Raw genomic sequence first — 24,490 nt, forward strand, 5'->3', positions numbered from 1 at the left:
GTGTTAATATACCCTAGAACAGGGGTGGATAAACCTTTTGGCCCGAGGGCTACATCTGGGAATACAAATAGTATGGCAGGCCATGAATGCTCACAAAATTGGGGTTGAGGTGCGAGGGAGTGAGGGTTCTGGTTGGGGGTGCGGGCTCTGGGGTGGGGCCCAAAATGAGGAGTTCAGGCTGAAGAAGGGGGCTCCGGGCTGGGGTTGGAGAGGGGGGAAAAGGGGTGAGGGCTCCGGGTGCAGGCTCTGGGGTGGGGTTGGGGATGAGGAGTTTGGGGTGCTGGAGGGTGCTCTGGGCTGTGATCAAGGAGTTTGGAGGGCGGGAGGAGGATCAGGGCAGGGGCAGGAGGTTGGAGCATGGAGAGAGGCTCAGGGGTGCAGGCTCTGGGTGGCGCTTACCTCAAGCTGCTCCCGGAAGCAGCGGCATGTTCCTTTTCCAGCTCCTGTGCAGAGGCATAGCCAGGCGACTCTGCATGCTGCCCCGTCCACTGCAGTTCTCGTTGGAGCGCCAGAGGGGGCCATTGGAGTGTGTAGGAGCTGAAGGGAGGCCATGCCACTGCTTCTGGGAGCCGCGTGGAGCAGCCCCCGACCCTGCTCCCCGGCTGGAGTGCCAGAGAGGGGCAAGCCCCAGACCCCACTCCCCAGCGGGAGCTTGGGGGCTGGCTTAAAATGGCTGGTGGGCTAGATCTGGCCCACAGGCCGTAGTTTGCCCACCCCTGCCCTAGAATATTAGTCTTTTTCACAACTGTATCACATTGTTGGTTCATATTTAGTTTGAAATCCACTATGACCCCTAGATCTTTTTCAGCAGTATTACTGACTAACCACTTATTTTCCATTTTGTATGTGTGCATTTGATTTAGCCTTCCTAAGTGTAGTACTTTGCATTTGACTTTATTAAATTTCATTTTGTTGATTAAAGGCCAATTCTCCAATTTGTCAAGGTGTTTTGAATTCTAATCCTGTTCCCCAAAATTGTTGCAACCTCTCCCAGCTTGGTGTCATCTGCAAATTTTATAAGCATACTCTTTTACTCCATTATTCAAGTCATTAAAGAAAATATTGAATAATACCAAACCCAGAACAGACCCTTACAGGACACTGTTAGATACACTGTCCAAGTTTGACAGCAAACCATTGATAATTACTCTTTGAGTATGTTTTTTCAACTAGTTCTGCACTTACCTTGTAGTAATTTAATTTAGATCACGTTTGTTTCCTTATGAGACTGTCATAGGGGCTGTGTCAAAAGCCTCACTAAAGTCAAGATATATTACATCTACAGCTTCCCCCCAGCCACTAGGCCAGTAATCCTGTCAAAGAAGGAAATTAGTTTGTTTTGCATGATTTGTTCTTGACAATTCCATGTTGGCTATTACGTATCACCCTATTATCCTTCAGGTGCTTACAAACTGATTGTTTAATAATTTCTTCCAGTATCTTTCTAGGTATCAAAGTAAGGCTGACTGGTCTGTAATTTCCCAGGTCCTCTTTGTTCCCTGTTTTAAAGATAGGTACCATGTCTGCCCTTCTCCAGTCCTGCAGAATCTCAACTGTCCCCCATGAGTTCCTGCAGATAATCCTAATAGTTCTGGGATAGCTTCAGCTAGTCCCTAAATTAGTCAAGGGTGAATTTTATCAGGCCCTGCTAACATAAATACATTTAATTTATCTAGATATTTTTAACCAGTTCTCTCCTTATTCTGGCTTGTTTGTTCCCCCTTGTTAATATTAATTATGTTAAGCATCTGTTCACAATTAACCTTTTTGTGAAGATTGAAGCAAAATAGGCATTAAATACCTCGACCTTCTTGATGTCATCAGTTATTATCTCTCCTTCCCTGCTAAGTAGAAGATCTAAGCTTTCCTTTGTCTTTCTCTTGTTCACAATGTATTTATAGAACCTCTTCTTATTGCCTTGGGGAAATTATCTGGGTTTCTGGCTGCGTGAACTATGCTGACTGACAGTCTACCAGAATTTAATTTTCACCCAGCAGGCATTAAGTTCAGGTCCTGCAGAGTGTCTAAGTGGGGCCTGAAAGTCTCATCTTATTTACAATCTTAAAAATGCAAATGGCTGCCTGGGATTTTCCATTAGATTTTCTGTCAGCTTGCTGCAGCTGTGACAACCATTTCCCTCATGCATCCATCATGGCTGCAGTGATTCCTCATGAGATCCAGCAGGTTGCAATGGTGCTAGCAGTACTGAGGGTAGAGAGACTCCTCCTTTGCTCCCATCTCACTACGGTGCCCAGCCCAGCATAGAGCTGCTCATGAGGAGACGGCAGCAGCTATTGGCTGTTCTGAGGGCTTTGCTTATACAGGCTATGGAAATGTGGTTTCAAGGGGAACGGGCTGGGAGCTTCACTTTGTAGTTGGTACCCCATCCCTGCCCTTGAAATGCCTACCTCCAGACCCTGTCCCCCTGCGGGGGTGATTCTCAGGTCACTCTAATTTCAGTTTGGATCAGTCGTTCCAGAACTGCATAAGCTAGCAACATGTTAATTCATCTCTTGAAATGATTCAAAGCAAAATCTATTATAATTGTACATTTCATTAGTACTGGCCATGTATGAATAGTGTCTTTAGCACACTTGAAGGTGGGTCCTGAAATGGTTTGCGTTACTGAAAGTGGGTGTTTAAGGCAGTGGTTCTCAGACATTTTACAATAAACACTAGGGGCCAAATTCCTCCCTGGCTGAACTCCACTGATCTCAGTATCTATCTGTAAACACCACCCTGGGCACATTGATGCAAATACGAGAAATCTTTTCAAGGGTGAACTTCTGTGATCATTCATAAGCTCATTTTGGCCCTCCCTCTAACAGCTTTAAAAATTCCTCTGACCATCATTATCTGGAAACAAACTAGATCTAATAATCATTCACTAGATCACATGGAGAATGCAGCAGAAGCCAACAGTTATAAATCTTTGTGTTTGCTCCTGAAATTTGTTTTCTCTTGAAGAAGGAAGGTTTATTTGGGTTTTGAGTTCCAACAGAAAGATGTTGACTGCCCTTCTCCTTCGCTATCAGCTTGCTGCATGGATGCTTCTCCTGATGATTGCTGGCTTTTCAGAAGGTGGGAAGCTGGTGGTTGTGCCCATGGATGGAAGCCACTGGCTCAGCATGCGTCAGGTAGTGGAAAACCTCAGTCAGAGAGGACATGAAGTGGTGGTTGTTGTACCTCAAGTAAATTGGCAGCTGAGAATAACAGGGAACTATACCATGAAAACATATCCAGTATCTTATACAAAGGAAGATATGGATGTAAACTTACAGACATATGTTGATGCTCACCTAAAGGGACAACCATTTCCATTTAATGTTCTATCAATACATAACTCTTCAGTAGCAATTTTCAGTGTGATATTTAGTAGTTGTAAGAGTTTATTTAACCACAAGGAACTGATGCAATACCTGAAACAAAGTGACTTTGATGCTCTCCTCACAGATCCCATTTCTCTTTGTGGAGCACTAGTTGCTAATTATTTTTCACTCCCATCTGTGTTCTTCATGCGAGGATTACCATGCAATTTACATTACAAAGCGAATCAATGTCCAGATCCTCTTTCTTATGTCCCAAGAATTTTTACAATGAACTCAGACTACATGACATTTTCCCAACGATTGAAAAATGTTTTAGTTGATTCTGTAGAATTCTTATATTGCAATAGTTTCTATGCACAAGGTCTAAGCTTCGCCTCTGAGGTTCTGCAAAGAGATGTGACACTGTTGGACCTTCTGAGTTCTACATCCATTTGGCTGATGAGATATGACTTTGTCTTTGAGTATCCCAGACCAGTGATGCCCAACATGGTCTTTATTGGAGGCATAAACTGCGGTGCGAGAAAAGCTCTGCATGAGGTATGGTGTTCTTTTTTCTCTTCACATCAAACATTGACAAATGCAGTGCTTTTACGTGACATGAATGAAATGTGAGTAAATAGTATATGAACATTAAGTGGCACTGACTGCTTTGGGGGAATTATTTAACTACTTTTTGGCAGAATCTTTCCACAGATTGATATGGAATTCATACTTCTCTTGGCATGGGCACATAACTTCCATTTAAATTGCTAAGATTTCTCCAAGCATATCAAGGAGAAAAAAGGACACTGTCTTTCTGCAAGCTCTAAAATGGAACTATAGTCCTCGGTACAGTCCTGAAATAAAGTTCTGGCTTCATTTGTATCATTTCAGGCTTAAAATTCTTCAATTTAACAAAAGTTTTTTTTAAAAAATCTTAGAATCTCTTCTGGCTTTTATTCTGTTCTCAAACACTATAAAAGTGTTTTGGTCACATGCATGCATCATATGTTTCCCATCATAGAATATCCAGGTTACTTTGTAGATCACGATGAGAGCCAAATGTCAATTTGAGTTGGAAGATAATTAGCCTGGAAGAGTGGATTTTTAGAGATGTACAGATGAGCAAAGTTCAGTTAAGAATACATTTTTATCCTTTGTGTTTCCTTTGTCAGACAATTTGTCTGTTTGTTCTGAGGTATTTTTTAAAACCTTGAATAATTTTTACACGCTACTATGTAACTTGTAGAACAGTAGGTGGAGTTGAACATCTGTTCTCTGACACAAAGCAGCAGCAAATTTATTGCATTGCCAGATGCCCTTTAGTGTCTGGTAAAGTTACTGAAATACTTTACAGAGACAGTGTTGGGGAGATAATATTTTTAATTGGCCCAATTTCTGTTCGTGAGAGAGACAAGCTATCAAGCTTACACAGCTCTTCTTGAGGTCTGGGACCTGAAGAAGAGCTCTCAGAAGCTTGTCTCTCTCACCAACAGAAGTTGGGCCAATAAAATATATCACTTCACCTACCTTGTGTCTCTAATATTCTGGGACCAACACAGCTACAAGAACACTGCATACATGAAATACTTTATAATAGTGATCGGATTTGTTACCTTGCATTAGAATCTCTTTGGGGCCAATGTGTTTCTTTAAACTTTTCTAACCCTCTTCTTGTTTCACATGCAATATTTAGTCATTTAGGATTTGATGCAAAAGCCCATTGAAGTCATTGAGACTCTTTCCATTGACTTTAATGGCCTTTGAATCAGACTCATAAGAGATGCATCTTACTAGACTTCTGGGATTTCACCTTCTTAGGGCAGAGTATGGGAATTTTTGAACTTGGGGTTTGCATATTTAGAATGGATATAATTCTTTTTTATTGAATGACCCCTGTCCTGACCTTAGAAAGCCTTCAGCTTTTTTTTTAAATGCCTTTCAAAATTTTATTTGAATTTATTTATTTTTATGAATAAGACCCACAGAGATTAATACAGTCAAAGTGCACATATAATAAAAGGGAAAATTAAAGTGTGACAAGACAAAAGGTAATGTGGTAGGGTCACTACAAGTTTACTGGGAGCCACTTAAATCAATCCTAAGCAGTCACATTATAAGTCACATAAAAATCATATATAAAAAGGAGGAGAAACAGATTGTAAACTTCATCAGTTTATTGTATTCTCTTCACCAATTTATATATATATATATATATATATATATGCTGGAGAGAAAAGTGATCATTACTTTAAATAATAGTAGACACAAATATAGTCGATGTCTCTTGAAAAGGCAGAAAAAAACATTAAAATGTCTTAAAGCAAGAACAAAGGACTAGGCAATAAAACAGGAAAGCTCGTGTTTTGGCAACTGGAGAGAAGAAGAAACTCAAAATGCAATTATTGAGCTGTTGAGTGAACCTGGGAAATTAATAACAGGTCCACACTGGTCCAATTCCTCCTTCCAGCTGAGGATTATTATTCATTAATTTACATACAGTATGTTCGCAAAAAGAAAAGGAGTACTTGTGGCACCTTAGAGAAAAGTACTCCTTTCCTTTTTGCAAATATAGATTAACATGGCTGTTACTCTGAAACCAGACAGTATGTTCTTTCTTTATTGCCTGGTTTCCAAAAGTAGTAATATAAAACCAAAAGGAAAGGTTTCACAGGTTCTGCTTTCAGCTAGTTTACCATAGTTCAAAGTTCTAAGTGCATTTTTGTCTAGGACATTTGAGTTTAGGGGATGGGATGACCAATATTCTGCATCTACATGGACTTTGCACAGGTCATCTCACATTCATTAACTTACCTGGTGATTAAAGATAAACTCTGGTGGAAGTTCATAGATACATAGATATTTAGGTCAGAAGGGACCATTGTGATCATCTAGTCTGACCTCCTGCACAACCCAGGCCACAGAATTTCACCCACCACTCCTGCAAAAAACCTCTCACCTATGTCTGTGCTATTGAAATCCTCAAATCGTGGTTTAAAGACTTCAAGGAGCAGAGAATCCTCCAGCAAGTGACCCATGCCCCATGCTAGAGAGGAAGGTGAAAAACCTCCAGGGCCTCTTCCAATCTGCCCTGGAGGAAAATTCCTTCCCGACCCCAAATATGGCGATCAGCTAAACCCTGAGCATATGGGCAAGATTCATCAGCCAGATACTACAGAAAATTCTTTCCTGGGTAACTCAGATCCTACCCCATCTAATATCCTATCACAGGCCATTGGGCCTATTTACCATGAATATTTAATTACCAAAACCATGTTATCCCATCATACCATCTCCTCCATAAACTTATCGAGTTTAATCTTAAAGCCAGATAGATCGTTTGCTCCCACTGCTTCCCTTGGAAGGCTGTTCCAAAACTTCACTCCTCTGATGGTTAGAAACCTTCGTCTAATTTCTAGTCTAAATTTCCTGGTGGCCAATTTATATCCATTTGTTCTTGTGTCCACATCGGTACTGAGCTTAAATAATTCCTCTCCCTCTCCGGTATTTATCCCTCTGATATATTTATAGAGAGCAATCATATCTCCCCTCAATCTTCTTTTTGTTAGGCTAAACAAGCCACGCTCCTTGAGTCTCCTTTCCTAAGACAAGTTTTCCATTCCTCGGATCATCCTAGTAGCCCTTCTCTGTACCTGTTCCAGTTTGAATTCATCCTTCTTAAACATGGGAGACCAGAACTGCACACAGTATTCCAGGTGAGGTCTCACCAGTGCCTTGTATAACGGTACTAAAACCTCCTTATCCCTACTGGAAATACCTCTCCTGATGCATCCCAAGACCGCATTAGCTTTTTTCATGGCCACATCACATTGGCGGCTCATAGTCATCCTGTGGTCAACCAATACTCCAAGGTCCTTCTCCTCCTCCGTTACTTCTAATTGATGCATCCCCAGCTTATAACTAAAATTCTTGTTATTAATCCCTAAATGCATGACCTTACACTTCTCACTATTAAATTTCATCCTATTACTATTACTCCAGTTCACAAGGTCATCCAGATCCTCCTGTAGGATATCCCTGTCCTTCTCTAAGTTGGCAATACCTCCCAGCTTTGTATCATCCACAGACTTTATTAGCACACTCCCACTTTTTGTGCCGAGGTCAGTAATAAAAAGATTAAATAAGATTGGTCCCAAAACCGATCCTTGAGGAACTCCACTGGAAACCTCCCTCCAGCCTGACAGTTCACCTTTCACTAGGACCCGTTGTAGTCTCCCCTTTAACCAATTCCTTATCCACCTTTCAATGTTCCTATTGAACTACTAAAAGTTCGGAAACAGATGAACCTCACTCAACATGGAGTTATGAAAGCTGTGAAACAGATTCATCCAGATATGGCAAAACTTGGCTCAGTCTGGCCCCTAAAACTCCATTGCTGAAAAGAGAGCACTACCTTCACCTTTGCATTGTGTCTTTACTTGTAGGTAAAGCTGGTGAGGTTTTTTTCCCCACACAAAAATGGGGTTTTATCAAACCCAGTTTTTTCCTATAGGAAAATGTTATTTGACTAAACTATTCAATTTTTCAATGGGAAATTTTGAATTTGAAATTTTTGTTTTAATTTTGGAAACCAAAAAATATTTGAAATGTTTGTTTGTTTCCTCCTCCCACTTCCCCACCGAGTGCAATAAAATAAATGTCCAGGATTTTTTCCCCTCTTTTTCAGTTTTTCCCCCTATTACTTTATTTCCTATTTCCACTCTAACTTTCCAAAACTTACCAAAAGAAACTACACCATCTGCTCAAGAAACTCCCTGAAAAAGCACAAGCGCAAATCCGCACAGACACACCCCTAGAACCCTGAGCAGGGGTATTCTATCTGCTACTCAAGATCCGTAAATCTGGAAATCCTGGGTGCCCCATCATCCCAGGCATTGGCACCTTGACAGCAGGATTGTCTGGCTATGTAGACTCCCTCCTCAGGCCCTGTGCTACCAGCACTCTTAGCTATCTTCAAGACACCGCTGACTTCCTGAGGAAACTGCAATCCACCGGTGATCTTCCTGAAAACACCATCCTGGCCACTATGGATGTAGAAACCTTCTACACCAACATTCCACACAAAGATGGACTACAAGCCATCAGCAACAGTATCCCCAATAATGTCACGGCTAACCTGGTGGTTGAACTTTGTGATTTTTGTCCTCACCGATAACTATTTCACATTTGGGGACAATGTATACCTTCAAATCAGCGGCACTGCTATGGGTACCCGCATGGCCCCACAGTTTGCCAACATTTTTATGGCTGACTTAGAACAACGCTTCCTCAGCTCTCGTCCCCTAATGTCCCTACTCTACTTGCCCTACATTGATGACATCTTCATCATCTGGACCCATGGAAAAGAAGCCCTTGAGGAATTCCACCATGATTTCAACAATTTCCATCCCACCATCAACCTCAGCCTGGACCAGTCCAAACAAGAGATCCACTTCCTGGGCACTACAGTGCTAATAAGCGATGGTCACATAAACACCACCCTATACTGGAAACCTACTGACCGCTATACTTACCTACATGCCTCCAGCTTTCACCCAGACCACACCACATGATCCATTGTCTACAGCCAAGCTCTATGATACAACCACATTTGCTCCAACCTCTCAAACAGAGACAAACACCTACAAGATCTGTCAAGCATTCTTACAACTACAATACCCACCTGCTGAAGTGAAGTAACAGAATGACAGAACCAGAAGTTACCTACTACAGGACAGGCCCAACAAAGAAAATAACAGAACGCCACTAGCCATCACCTTCAGCCCCCAACTAAAACCTCTCCAACGCATCATCAAGGATCTACAACCTATCCTGAAGGATGACCCATCACTCTCACAGATCTTGGGAGACAGGCCAGTCCTTGCTTACAGACAGCCCCCCAACCTGAAGCAAATACTCACCAGTAACCACACACCAAAAACACTAACCCAGGAACCTATCCTTGCAACAAAGCCCGTTGCCAACTGTGCCCACATATCTATTCAGGGGACACCATCACAGGGCCTAATAACATCAGCCACGCTATCAGAGGCTCATTCACCTGCACATCTACCAATGTGATATATGCCATCATGTGCCAGCAATGCCCCTCTGCCATGTACACTGGCCAAACTGGACAGTCTCTACGTAAAAGATAAATATACACAAATCAGATGTCAAGAATTATAACATTCAAAAACCAGTCGGAGAACACTTCAATCTCTCTAGTCACTCGATTACAGACCTAAAAGTGGCAATATTACAACAAAAAAACTTCAAAAACAGACTCCAACGAGACTGCTGAATTGGAATTAATTTGCAAACTGGACACCATTACATTAGGCTTGAATAAAGACTGGAAGCGGATGGGTCATTACACAAAGTAAAACTATTTCCCCATGTTTATTTCCCCCCTCCCCTCCACCCGCCCCACTGTTCCTCACACATTCTTGTCGTCTGCTGGAAATGGCCCACCTTGATTATCACTACAAAAGGTTTTTTGGGGTTTCCCCCGCCCCTCCTGCTGGTAATAGCTGACCTTACCTAATCACTTTGTTACAGTGTGTATGGTAACGCCCATTTTTTCATGTTCTCTGTGTATATAAAATCCCCCTACTGCATGCGGTGGAAAATACATCCGATGAAGTGAGCTGTAGCTCACGAAAGCTTATGCTCTAATAAATTTGTTAGTCTCTAAGGTGCCTCAAGTACTCCTTTTCTTTTAACTTAGGAAAAGTTATTGATAAAAATGAAATTTTATCACTCAATAACTTTTCCCAAAGCTGGAAACATTTTGAAGGGTTTAGTATGAAAAAAAGTAAGTGGGAAACTCCCATCTCCAATCCCCTCAAAAAGCAAAACTAAATTAGACATCAGTCATCCTATTTCATTGTTTGGGAAAAGGCAGGGGGAAGGAAAAAATTGTCAAAACAGTTTTGGTTTTTGAAAACTGAATCCAAATGAAAATTCCAATTCAAAATAAAATTTTCAAAGAAAAGGAAAATTTCAAATGAAAATTTGTTTGAAATTTTTTACAGGAAAAACCTAAGCAGTTCTAATTGTAGGCATGCATCTATGACTTGGTGCCTTGTATCGCACATGAAAACTTGGCCCTCCCAATTTTAATTATGTCAGCATATTGTTTTCTCTCATTATCCTTTAGCAATTTTATGGCCTTCTACTGGGGACATCTCTGGGCTTACTCATAACAATGTGCCATCCATCATGTACTGTGAAAACCTAACAGCTACCCTTAAGTGCTGCCATTAAGCACAGGTCTTAGTTTAAAAAAAAAAATCCTTAGCAATTAAGGCCATGTTGTAAGAGCAGTACAAAATGGTGCAAATATGTGAAGAATAATGCCTAGAAAAAAGTTATCTGTCTAGGTACATAGTACAGTGAGGGAGCAGCTATATATCTGATTATCTTACTTTCTTAGATGAATATATCCTTCCAGTCCCCGCTGCGAAGGAGGGAAGTATTTCCATATTACAGCTGGGGAACTAAGGCACAGAGAGAGTAAGTGACTTGCCCAAAGTCACATACAGAATCCAAGAAAGAATGGGGAACTGAACGCTTGTCTCCTGGCCTACACTGTACTTTAGCCCTGTTTCGAATGTCACCCTCTGAGCCACTAGCACTGTCAACAGCATTCCGGAGGGCACTTATCCAGGTGGGAATGGGGACCTACATAAGATATCCTGTACCCAGTGTGCAAACAGCTGCAGGCAGGGACGCTGGAACAATTTGTATAGTGGGGGATGCTGAGAGTCACTGAACCAAACTGTAAACCCTGTATATGGTGGAAACCACATCAAGCCAGGGAGTGCTGGTACACCCCCAGCACCCTTAGTTCCAGCACCCCGGTGCAGGACTATGCCCAGGGGAGCACATTCTATGAGTAGACGCCATTCAGTGTGTTTGGAGATTTAGGTTCTGAGCCAAAGCCCACTGAAGCCAATGGGTGTCGTTTTAGTGATCTCGGTAGGCTTTGGATCAGGTCCTTTATGCCAGATCTTGTCCTCTGCTAACCAAACACCTACAGACTTCATCAGGGCTATGGCACATCATTCCCCATAAGGCAAGGTCAGTTCAACTTTGATGAATGTTTATCATTAGCTGAACATTAATACAATATTGATTTTCTAGGAAGTCCCTGAACAAAGTTAACATGATTTTCTCAAGGCAAAGATCATGAAGTTGAACTAAGAAGACCCTTCAACTCTTCAAGCTAGCTAACTGAACTTGGTTTTTAAACATCTGTAGAATTTCTGTAGTGAACATCATAGAAATCCCAAGGTCCTTCACCAGATGAAACTTCTGGTGGAGTTTGCCCTAGTAAAAATGGAACAAAGGCCTCAGGGTTTGGCTCTCTAATAAAAGGATTTGGCTAATACGTCCTTTTTATAATATTAAACACTTATCAGTAGCAAAGAATAATCTGGAACATTTGGAAAAAATGATAAGAATTTCTGACTTTATTTGAATACAATTAAAATTGAATTCATATAACCCTGGATAGTTCAGCTTCCAGGTGGATTGTTTAGGTCAGGAGTACACACCACGGCAAAACTTTCCCACGGCCTGCGTAGCCAAAAGTGGCATTTGGGATGACGACAAAAGGTTTGTGTCCCCTTTGGGTACGCAGAGGAGTTTCTAACAGGTGGGCAGATCCTCATCTGTGGTAAATTGTCATAGTTCCTTGAGAGCCATGCTATCTTACACCAGCTGAGGATCTGGCCCAGTATTTAAGTCTCTATTCCCAAGTGCTGTGGGTGCTGCACAGGCCCTGAGGGCAGGGCCGGGCCGATTTAGGGTGTTAGGTTCTCTTGTGACAGTTTCAAAAGCACCCTGTGGCCCCTGACCCTCATGTGCACACCCAGGGCAGGCCTTAGGGCCGAGCAAACGGGGCCCATGGCCAGGGCGCAGTAGCCAGAGGGCGCCACAAGGGGCTCGGGCTTCCCCTGGCTGGCTGTGGCCAGACTCCTCTGTTCTCCGGTCCCTCCCCTGCGCTGGGCCGGCGGGCTTCTCCCCAACCCCAGGCCCCTGGCCCCTCCTTCACTCGCTCCTCAGCTGGCCAGCCAAGGGCTCCAGCTCTGCCCCAGCCCTGGGGAGCCCAGAGCGGCGTGGCCGTGGCCAGTCACGGGTGGTGCAGCCCACTACTCGCTGCCCGGAGCGGAGCCGAGTCCCTCCCTGCCCACAGCCCTGCACGGTGCAGTCTCCGGGGGGGGGGATGGGGGGATACCACCAGGCTGGGGCCAGGAGGAGCAAAACTTTCATATGAGTGGAGCAGGGGCAGGACTTAAAGTGACAGTGCGCTCACTGTCTCTCAAACTTCCCTAACACACACACACACAGGCTCAAACTTCCCTAACACACCCCCCCACACTCTGTCTCTCACAGTCCCCCTACAGATTGTCTCTCTCACACACACAGTCTCACACTCCCCAACACACACACAGTCTCTCACGCAGTCCCCCAACACACAGTCTCACACACACACACTGTTTCTCTCACACACAGACTGGCTCTCACACCCACATACACTCTGCCCCTCACAGTCCCCCAACACAGATTGTCTCACACACACATAGAGTCTCACTCTCTCCAACACACACTCTGTTACACAATCCCCCAACACACAGTCATACACACACACACAGGCTCTCTCTCTCACACACACACACATATTATTGTTATTGTTGTTATTCATAGAATCATAGAATATCAGAGTTGGAAGGGACCCCAGAAGGTCATCTAGTCCAACCCCCTGCTCGAAGCAGGACCAATTCCCAGTTAAATCATCCCAGCCAGGGCTTTGTCAAGCCTGACCTTAAAAACCTCTAAGGAAGGAGATTCTACCACCTCCCTAGGTAACGCATTCCAGTGTTTCACCACCCTCCTAGTGAAAAAGTTTTTCCTAATATCCAATCTAAACCTCCCCCATTGCAACTTGAGACCATTACTCCTCGTTCTGTCATCTGCTACCATTGAGAACAGTCTAGAGCCATCCTCTTTGGAACCCCCTTTCAGGTAGTTGAAAGCAGCTATCAAATCCCCCCTCATTCTTCTCTTCTGCAGACTAAACAATCCCAGCTCCCTCAGCCTCTCCTCATAATTCATGTGCTCTAGACCCCTAATCATTTTTGTTGCCCTTCGCTGGACTCTCTCCAATTTATCCACATCCTTCTTGTAGTGTGGGGCCCAAAACTGGACACAGTACTCCAGATGAGGCCTCACCAGTGTCGAATAGAGGGGAACGATCACGTCCCTCGATCTGCTCGCTATGCCCCTACTTATACATCCCAAAATGCCATTGGCCTTCTTGGCAACAAGGGCACACTGCTGACTCATATCCAGCCTCTCGTCCACTGTCACCCCCAGGTCCTTTTCCGCAGAACTGCCACCTAGCCATTCGGTCCCTAGTCTGTAGCGGTGCATTGGATTCTTCCATCCTAAGTGTAGGACCCTGCACTTATCCTTATTGAACCTCATCAGATTTCTTTTGGCCCAAACCTCCAATTTGTCTAGGTCCTTCTGTATCCTATCCCTCCCCTCCAGCGTATCTACCACTCCTCCCAGTTTAGTATCATCCGCAAATTTGCTGAGAGTGCAATCCACACCATCCTCCAGATCATTTATGAAGATATTGAACAAAACCGGCCCCAGGACCGACCCCTGGGGCACTCCACTTGACACCGGCTGCCAACTAGACATGGAGCCATTGATCACTACCCGTTGAGCCCGACAATCTAGCCAGCTTTCTACCCACCTTATTACTGCAGTGCTTGGTACTTCCTGTCAAAATGCTCGTAGTGAGCCAGGAGTGGCTAGGGGCTGCAGGAGGGCCGTGGGCTCTGGCAAGATGCAGCTCCCATATGACAGCGCAAAGCCTGCCTTGAGCTGCAGGCCAAGCGCCAGGCACCACAAGCCACTGCAGCAGCACAGAAGTATGTGTGGCAATACACCATATACCATGCCACTCTTGCTTCTGCGCTTCTGCTGACAGTGGCCTAGGAATTTGCTAGTTGTAGTCGTTACTCATTGTGACGTTATCTGATTAAAACATGACCATGTAGATCATTGTTGCAACCACTGTTATATATTTGCTACTAATCTTGTACAAAATGTGGCATGTAAGATGTCTATGAAAAGGTTATGATTTGCTGAATATGTTCAAGCTATTTGTATGCATGTATCATTTTTGTATTTGAAGTTATGAGTATTGGCCCTATACCTGTATTTCAAATGTTTGCTCCTGGGGTAACGCCCACAAGATAGTTAGCCAGCACATCTTGAAGGGATGAGTTAAAGTGGCTCATCAAAGGACTTGTAACTCACAATGGACCATGGGAGACGCCCATCTACACTGAATGGACTTCCCTGTGGACATTCCATATGAAGTATAGGTAATGGCCCAGAGGTGATGGGGGCAGGTAGAGCCCAGGGAGCCTGTAGGAGCCAGGGATGAAGGGGAGGGGGGGAGCGCCAAAATACAAGTTTGCCCAGGGCACCATTTTCACTAAGGCTGGCCCTGCAAGAAACAGTCCCAGTAGCATAGTCACAGCAGGATTTATAGACTGTAAAGTCAGGACAGTGGCCATTTCTTACTGCCGGTTTATAAAATGCCTAGCACAGTGGTGTCTTTTAATAAGATGTGTAAATAGCAGTGATTCAGTAGGCTTGTTTTTAGAAAGAGAGATCACTAACGTCAAGTACAATTAGCATAAAACTAGGAAAGACAATTCCTGGCAGCTAATAATCGGGTGCATGTGACTGAGGAGTACAGTAACTCCTCACTTAACGTCATCCCTGTTAATGTTGTTATCATAGAATCATAGAATATCAGGGTTGGAAGGGACCTCAGGAGATCATCTAGTCCAAACCCCTGCTCAAAGCAGGACCAATCCCCAATTATTGCCCTGATCCCTAAATGGCCCCCTCAGGGATTGAACTCACAACCCTGGATTTAGCAGGCCAACGCTCAAACCACTGAGCTATCCCTCCCCACAGTGAGTTGTTAGACGTCACTGATCTAGTAGAGAACATGCTTGTTTAAAGTTGTGCAATGCTCCCTTATGACATTGTTTGGCAGCCGCCTGCTTTGGCCACTGCTTGCAGGAAGAGCAGCCCGTTGGAGCAAGCTGGGGGGGCTTGGAACCAGGGTGGGGAGCAGCCCACCCATCAGCTCCCCTAAGTTCCCTGTGCGGCAGCCACTCAGCAGGCTGTCAAGTGCCAGGCAGTTCAGGTTTCCCTCCCCCCCGCTGCCGTGCGCTGCTCCTGCTCTCTGCCTTGGAGCTTCTCCCAGGAGCCTCCTGCTTGGAAGTCCCTGGGGATGGGAGGCAAGGTGTACAGGCAGGAGGAGATGCAAGGATCAAGCATGGTGGGAGAGGAGCAAAGGCAGGAACAGGGCAGGGTGCAGGAGGCAGGCACGTGCAGGATCCAATGCAGCCACAACAGCTGCATTGTTGCTCAGACAAACTTCCTGTTCCTCCTCCTGGATCAAATAGTGTCGTTGAACCAATCGATAGAGCCGGGCGATCCTCCAATCAGAGCTCCCGCGTGGGTGGTGCTTGGCTGGGACTATAGCCCTAGTCGCTTCTCTGCATACCCAGTTTCAGTAGCCATTGGGTGGAGGCCAGGATGTGGCAGCTCTCTGGGGACTCAGGCATCGGTTCAAGACCTTCAATATCACAATGGTTGAGCAGGCAGTCGAGTAGCCTCTGTCTCACTGCTTCCCTTGTTGAACCTGCGTGGGGAAGAAGCAGGGGCAGCAAATGGAGGTGATGGGGACAGAAGGCGAAGCAGGCCCTGTACTGGCTCTGTGCTTCCTAACCCAGCACTCATCCACAGGTTCAGCTGCCCCCATCTTCCTCTGGAACACTGCCACAAAATCAGCTGTCCCCAGCTTCTTCCCCTAGATTTCATTCCTCTAGCTTCCTCCTAAAGACAGAGCCACAAACCTGTTTCACCCCCCCATAGTCCTCAGCTACCTCATCTTGCACTCAGACATCCATAAACCCAGCTGCACCTACCTCCTCCACAAACATGCTTCATCACCCACCCCACAACTTTTGTGCAGCTCTACTTTCTACCCCTGCCACTGCTTGGGGCAGGGTGTATTGACCTGCAGTGTTGAAGTTTGCAGTCATATGCACATTATTTGCAAATACATGTTATTTAATGAGCTATTTTCCATATTTGTAAAACTTTGCGTGATAAGCATTCCCATTAAAAGATTGCAGTGCTCTAGTCTCGATTTTTCATTATGTTCTTTCAATCACCACTCATGCTTTTCCAAAGTTTAGCACTTTTGCCCCTCTGTTCTGGTACAGATAGCTACCCATCTCCACCAACTCCATAAATAAATATACCTCTTTCTGGCAGAAGACCACAAAGAACCAGTTTGTAACCAGATGGTTAAATTATAAGAGCTAAGTAACAGATAAATATCAGAAGCGCCTGATATCTGTTTGCTGTCTATAGCCATCTTTCTTTCACTGGTACAAATGACAGTTCTATCCATTGAAAATCATAACTAACAGCAGGAAAAATACATCAGAGTAGGAAGATCAAATGGATTTTGTCAATTCCTCTCACTGCTCTTCTAATTTACTCCTTATCTCAAAGTCCCAGGCATTTCACCAGAATCATAGCCTCTGCCCAGCCTATGGGCCTTGTGTTCAGGCACGCTGTGATGTGTCTGCCTCTCCAAACTAAGAGATGTTGATTTTATTTTGAAAAAGCCTCATGATATGTTTGAATGGATCCACTCAGAAAGTCTCAGATACACTGACTAACCTCACAGAATTAAATAAGGGGAGAAGGGTGCTCAGCACTTGTTAAAAAGTCCTCAGCTCCTTGCAGAATTGGGCCCTATGTCTTCAAACTCTGTTACATTAAGGGCACTTCTGCCGCATGGAAGCCTGTTGCTGCAAAGTGTTGGGCAGCCAGGGTGTTTGCAGAATCAGGACCCAGCTGTGCAAGACTTTAAGGGCATGATCCTGACCACTGAAGACAATGGGAGTTTTGCCACTGATTCTAATGGGAGCCAACATACTCACACAGTCAAAGTTTCTGCATGCACATGTCGGCCTCTTCCTTGGTTTGCCTCATTCTGTGTTGGCTTTAATTTTGCTTACCATACAAAGACTTCAACAGGCTTTGGCTTAGGCTTGTCGGAAGGTTTTCGATATTATCATTTATTTGTAATACAGTACCGCCTAAGGGGGTGCAATCATAATCAGGACCCCTCTGTTTTAAGTGCTGTATAAACACAGAATGGAAGGATGGTCTGACCCCAGTTTCCCCTTCAAGAAAGGTCAAAGAATAATGTTCTAATACAAAGAATTCCACTGGCCTCTTCCAAAATGGCCACCGCCTCCCATTCTTTCCAATCGGAGTGAAGTGAAGCTGCCTTTAGCGGAGGAAAGTTTGCAATGCTTGTATTTTACCCCAGAGTTACTTAGATATATTCAACTTTAACTTCAGTTTAATGTAGTTTTTATCTGGGAATTTATTATGTTTGTAGAGTTCCTAGCATGTTAGGGCTGAGTCCCATTGCAATTGAACTGTTAAATAATAAGAGAAGACACAACACCAAACAGTCAGAAGGAATGTAGGGAGAGAGGATGAGACACCCAGCAATAACATCATGCATTAACTAGGCCAATAAAGTGCACAGCTACTTTTGTCTGGTTAAATTATAAGAAATAAGTAACAGATAAATACCAGAAGCTCCTGATGTGTGTATCTATATGCCCTTTACTTCTATCTTGGAATAGATTGATTGGAATTCAAGTTCAGTCTCGATATCCTACACTACCAATAGGATGGAGAATATTATAAACCTGGAATCCTGCAGTGGTTTCATCTCTTCCCTGTATAACAAATAGTATAAATTCTTTTCACTGCTGCTTTTCCAGTTGTTTTTGGCCTTTGTATCATCTTCTTTTCTGCTTATATCCATGTAATATATTTAGATGTTTAATAGATATAGAAAATAAGCCAATAGGAAAGCTTTCCTAAGAAGTTTACTCAAAACCGAATGAGTAAAGTTTCTCTCTGGTGCAATTCCATTGACCTCAGTCGACTTACCCTGAAGATAAATTAACACAAACAAAAACTTCAATTAGTGACAGTGCAGGCTGGACTAGGACACACCCCATGCCCCCACCCAAAACCTTAAAAGCAAATAAGAATGAGGGAAACGTCTGCCGCTTTCCTTGCCACCTCTTCGCATTGCTTGTAGTGCTGTTGAAAACAGACTCATAGCTCCATAAGGCTTTCGCTTCCATCTCCCACAGTTATCAAAAAGATTCTGGATGGGGGCTTCGCTATTTCATGGATTTTTTTTGTATACAAAAATGTTTCAAATAAACCATTAAACTAACTCATTGGCACATCTTAGTAAAATGATCCCTTTTCTTACTTCATGGAGCAGGAAAGTTTGAATTGATGCACTTTGTAACATGGGAAAGGTAATTCCTTCACAAAGTAATATTTTTGCTGTCTGTTTGATTCGTTCTGTATTTTTTTCTAAGATGGAACCAACTGAAGATACTGCTGTACATTTTTATTATTAAAGGTCACAACCTCTTTGTTTAAATGAGTAATATTTAAGACATCTTCCTTTGTAATTCATTTGGCAATTCTTCCAGCATTTCTCAGAAGGCCAGCTCCTCTGAACCTCCTTCTTACCACAGGCATGAGGAACATGATCTGTTTGAAACCCCCCATTACATAGGATTAATGTGATGTTGACTCAGGTGATACACCAACTTGATACCTGTGAACTCAAGTGCACAATAAAGCCACCACTTCTCGGTCTGGCTGTAGTCCCAAGTTCAAACAAGTGGGGCATCAGTATGCAGAAATTGTTGCATATGTTGGGGACACTGGGGCATGGCCACTAGGTAACTCGAGGGGATGGAAGACCATGAGTGTCGATGAAGGCCCCTTGTCCTTGGCCCCCCCCGGCCTGGAGGCACTCGCAGCAGCTATGCGTACTAGGCCCAAGTGTCCTTGGCCCCCCCGCGTGGAGGCACTCACAGCAGTTATGCTGAGGATCTGCAACAATATGCCGCAGAGTCAGACTGCCTGAAACTAAACAAGGCCAAACAGGGCAGATATGGAAGAACAATGCTGAATAACAGCAGCTTTATGTATAGTTTAACAAATGATACAAAAAACAAGGGAACTAGCTGGTAACTGGATTGGCTGGCTATATGGATATTCAGGGCAGCTTGCTATTGGATAAGTATGCTGGGAAAAAGGATGTATAAAAGCCTGTGTAACTTCCTGCTCTCTGTGCAGGATTTGAGATTCTATTCTCCCTGTATCTTGTTTGCAGCTGCAAATAAACTTTTCTGCTTCTCCACCCCGTTGTGATTATTGGGTGACGCACACCGGGTAACGAACCCCTGCTGTTGTTTTGCATCTCGGCACTGGGTGCCGGCAACACATAGGTAGGGTTAACGTATTTCAGGTTCCCAAAAAGAGGACCTGGGGGTCTGGGGGGGAGGGGTGCTGGAGGGCAGGGTAGAGTTGCAGGAGCTGGAGGGGGTACCTGCAGCAGGGTTACTCACTGGAGCTGGGGGGCAGTGTCATTCCCTGTCACAGTGGCAGGTTGGCTGGCGCAAGCCCAAGATGCAGAGATCCAGCAAATGCAGCTGCAGAAGAATGGCCCAATCAGCCACAGATGCTGGGGAGGGACCAATCAGGAAGTGGACCAATCAGGGCTCTTTCTGAGATGCAGCCTCTGCTCTGCAAAAACCCTGGACATTGCCTGTTTGAAAAATCTCCCCGGACGGAAGAGGGACGCTCTAAAAAGAAGCTGTGTCTGGGGAAACCCAGACATATGGTAACTTTATGCACAGGAAGGCAAGAACCTGAGGCAGAATTCTGAGTCCAGTGGAGGAATGAGTCATTCTTCTGCCCCCACCAGACTTTCCCTACTTGGTGATGTTCTGGGGATCACAGACCAGTAAGGGGTTCTGTCACTGCCTGCCCTGAAACCTTGGGGGCCTCTGTGCCATGCTACTATGGTTCAGATTCCTGATGCCAGTAGCCAGACCACAAGCATAAGATCTCGCCTGCGTCTCACCAGTCCAGTTACTCTTCACAGGGTGATACCAACAATCCTTCCAACCGGGAGTCTCTCCAAATACATCTTGCCTCAGTTCTGAATGACCAGCTATTTGCACTGCTCCACTCTAGTTCATTACCCCTGAAGGCGTGAAACCAGCTGCCCAGATATCAGCTTGCTTTGGCACACGCACTCCAAACGGTTTGCACACTTATATATTAGATAAAATCCCTTTTCTAATAAAAGTTACCTATTGCCTTCAAACAGTTTCCTGGCATAACCCCAAGCTATCGGGGGATCCAGCATTCATGGACAGCCTCCCCCACAGGCTCTGGATAAAAAAAACTTCAATTCCAAGCTTGCTTTTAAAAGTTTCTCTTTTTTCCTCTCAGTCCATGGTTACTCGTGGTTATTCAGAGTGAGGAAATTCCCTCTTGGCTTGGGAATTGGAATGTTCTTTTCAATTTCCAGTTGTCTCAGTATCTTTCCATTAACTCTAATGGTCCATCATTGTCTTTTCCTGGGCTGGACAAGTGATAGTTACTTGAAGCTGTTTTCATGTAAACACCTGGCTTGGGAGATGCCCCTCCTCACTTGACTGCTGTGAGGTGTACCTGTTGTAGAACTAGGGATGGGCAGCTGGAAGAGCCACCAGACTCAGGCATCAAATGGTTATGGGGGTGGGAGGTAACAAATGAAAAACAGAGACCGGGGTGTGCTGAGGATGTGGGGGCTCCGGCTCACTTGGCCCCTGTCCCTGGCAGCCGGGTCCAGGCACGGAGTGAAGGGGGTGGGCCACAGGCAGCCTCTGCGCTGTACAGAGGCAACAATCCTGAGCGGCCACCCTGAGCTGGCGTGAGAAGCAGCTCTGTCCTGCTTCCCCCACGCTGAGCCTGAGTTAGGGGTATTGCCCGAGCCTCCCCGCTGAGGTGTCCATGAGGGTGCTGGAGCTCCAGGAGACACTGTGGAGGTGTGAGTCTCCCCAGGCCGGGGCCAGCCTGGCCAGACCCAAAGGCACGTTCTCCCCGCTCCTGTGGCCTCATCCCCCCAGTAGCTAGTGGGATTGGCTGCCCTGGCCAAGGGAGGTGGGGCTGGAAGATTCCTCCTCAGTTCCTCTCAGTGTGCCCCCCCAGTATCAGCTGGTACGAGTCGTCTCTGGTATGAAATCAGTTGCTTTAACTGCTCATTTGGGGGATTAAACCTTCTGTCCTCCACTTGGAGAGTTATTGCTCTGAAGTTAATTTGATAGCTCTTCTGTCTCAGCTACCCAAATTTTAAAAAAAGCCAATACTCAGCTGGTGTAAACTGACTTCAGTGAAATGATGGCAATTTACAGCTGCTGAAACTCTGGCCCATAATGTTCAAGATGCAGAAAAAATCAAATTGGAATTGGGTTATCATACTATAGGTTCACAGTGTGTTTCCCCTTGTCTAGCTTTGTAAAAAGAGAATGTCTAGAGGGACTATGGGGAAAAGAACGTTAACTGCAGTGATCTTGAAACTACCTAACTGTGGCATAGGTAACAGCTCATGTGGAAAACAGAGAAGAGAGTTATTCACTACATTTACGCAGATCCATATAAGGTGAAGCTGCCACCTTGAGGCCAATAATCTCCCGTTTGAAAGGGCTATTGCTTATAAACTGCTTCCTGGAAACTGTTGTTTAATTGTGAAACAGTAAACATTGACTGGAGAAGTTAATGCCATTTCACAGCAAGGCAAGCAAATCAAAGCAGCAGTCGGGGACTCTGCAGCTCTTTGTTTTGGGTTCTGCATTCAAATCTTTCTTAGGAGAATGTTTTGATTTTCTTACACCGAGATGACTCCTGGGATTAGATCTCGTTATCCACCCATGATAAAGTTTCTTCCTCTGTTAATATTTGTGGGCTTTGCCGAAGGGGGGAAGCTGTTGGTGATGCCTATGGACGGAAGTGCGTGGCTGAGTATGCGTCTTATTGTGGAGAAGCTCCATCAAAATGGGCACGAAATAGTCCTTGTGGTACCAGAAACTAATCTGTTTTTGACATCAGCCAAGAATTTCACCATTAAGACCTATCCAGTGCCTTACAAAGACGAACACATGGATGCACTAATGGAGACTTTTGGTAAAGATCGCTTTGTTAAACAACCTTTTCTAAATGTTGTTATTTCACTATATAAAAGTCTAGCACGAGCATTCCAGATGCTTTTCCAAAGCTGTGAAAGTTTGTTGAGCAACAAAGAACTGATTCGGTACCTCGAAGAAAGTCAGTTCGATGCCATCCTCACAGATCCGGTTGCCATATGCGGGACAATAGTTGCTGAGTATCTGTCTCTCCCTTCTGTGTTTTTCTTACGTGGATTTCCATGTGACTTAGGATCCAAGGCAACTCAGTGTCCAAGTCCACATTCTTATGTCCCAAGAATGTTTACTAGCAACACAGACCACATGACCTTTACCCAGCATGTGCAGAACCTGCTACACAGCACACTGGCACTGCGAGCTTGTATTGCTCTCTATTCACCGTTTGAACAGCTGGCTTCTGAGTTTCTTCAGAGAGAAGTGACTGTGCATGATCTCTTAGATCAAGACTCTGTTTGGCTAATGAGACTAGACTTTGTATTCGAGTACCCCAGGCCAGTGATGCCCAATATGGTCTTTGTTGGTGGATTAAACTGTGCTGAGATAAAGCACCTATCTCAGGTATGTACACTCTGTTTGCCCTTTATCAAGACTGGGCCAAATCATGAGATGGGCACTCAGAAGTGTGAAGTCCAGCCTTATTTACAGTCTGAATTTGTCTAGCTTCAATTTCCACCTATTGGATTGTCTTATAGATTGAAGAGTCCATTATTAAATTTTTGTTCCACAGGTAGACACCTATAGATTGTAATCAAGTCACTCCTTACCTTTCTCTTTGTTAAATTAAATAGATTGAGCTCCATGAGTCTATCACTATAAGGCATGTTTTCTAATCTTTTAATCATTCTTGAGGCTCTTCTCTGATCCCTCTCCAATTTTTCAACATTCTCCTTGAATTGTGTGTCATCTGCAAACTTTATGAGTGATGATTTTATGTTTTCTTCCAGGTCATTAATAAAAATAGCATAGGGCCAAGAACAGATTCCTGCAGGATGCCATTAGAAACACACTCATGGCTTTGTGTGTTCCTTGTCCCTGCCTGTCAAATGACAGGCCCAAATATGAAAGTGTTCCATTCTTTTTGCAATATATTGTGCATTTAGTGTGGTAGGTGTGATCATAAACACACGGAGAACCAGTGCAAAGCCAAAGATGGTAGAGGAACATGTTTTGCACTAAGGCCAGCCAACCTTTATTACATTAGATGTTAATTATATTAAAAGGTAATTGTTTGATACCAATAGCCTCTATGGTCCACAGTGGAGAACTGCAAGTTAAAAGAAAAGTGTTTCTCCTGGTCACAGGTTCAAGAGCCGGGATGGTTAGGACAAATGATTATTTGAATGGCCTTTTCAGCACTGGAAGCAGTTGTAGGATGAGAGGGAGAGGCACAATAGGCTACACACAATGCATCCTCAAAGAAAGAATTGTATTATTGAATGTAACAGTGATCTGTCACCGTCCCTTGGTTTTGCCATCTGTAAAATAGGTATCAGTACCCACCTCACAGGACTGGCATTAGACTGGAACGCGTGTCTGTAAAACAGTTGTGTGAGATTCTCTCATTGTCTGAAATATTCTGATGAAAGCAATGCAAATAAGAATGCAAAGAATGTTTTACATTGAAAAGTGGATGGAGGCAAGGGGAACTACAGACCTATGTGTTATTTGTGGGGGAGGTTACCATGGTTTTCAAAGTCTTTTTCATGCCTGCAGGAATTAGAGCAGACATGGGACAGCTTCGTTAGCACAAGCTGGATCAAGGTATAAATTGCACCTTCCTGGGCTCCAGGGGAGATTTGCCTTGAGGGAGGACAGACAGTGGTGCCACCAGCCACGTACTAAAAAGCTTCTGCTGAAGTGGAACACTTCTAAGTGGTAGTTAGGGCTTAAGAAGTAGTCCTGCCACGTGGCACTGCTCAGGGGATGGACTGAATCTGCACGGGCCCCAGTCTCCCTGGCCACAGCTTTCTG

The 24,490-nt window shown here is 44.4% G+C and overlaps 1 protein-coding gene across 2 annotated transcripts in view; it reads left to right on the forward strand.

Moving 5' to 3' along the window:
* Positions 1 to 2,953: 2,953 nt before the first annotated feature.
* The window catches only part of LOC102944299 (UDP-glucuronosyltransferase 1A1), an 83,470-nt gene continuing 61,933 nt past the window's right edge, over positions 2,954 to 24,490 (forward strand). The window contains exon 1 of one of the 2 annotated variants that reach the window (XM_037912911.2): positions 2,954 to 3,866. In XM_037912911.2, coding sequence (XP_037768839.1) covers positions 3,006 to 3,866 — 861 coding nt within the window. In that variant the 5' untranslated portion in view covers positions 2,954 to 3,005. Of the gene's footprint in view, positions 3,867 to 22,107; positions 23,078 to 24,490 lie in introns of those variants that run through there. The other variant, XM_037912909.2, reaches the window with a different exon arrangement.

The sequence above is a fragment of the Chelonia mydas genome, chromosome 11 (assembly GCF_015237465.2).
Source record: "Chelonia mydas isolate rCheMyd1 chromosome 11, rCheMyd1.pri.v2, whole genome shotgun sequence".
In the NCBI taxonomy this organism is placed as follows: Eukaryota; Metazoa; Chordata; order Testudines; family Cheloniidae; genus Chelonia; species Chelonia mydas.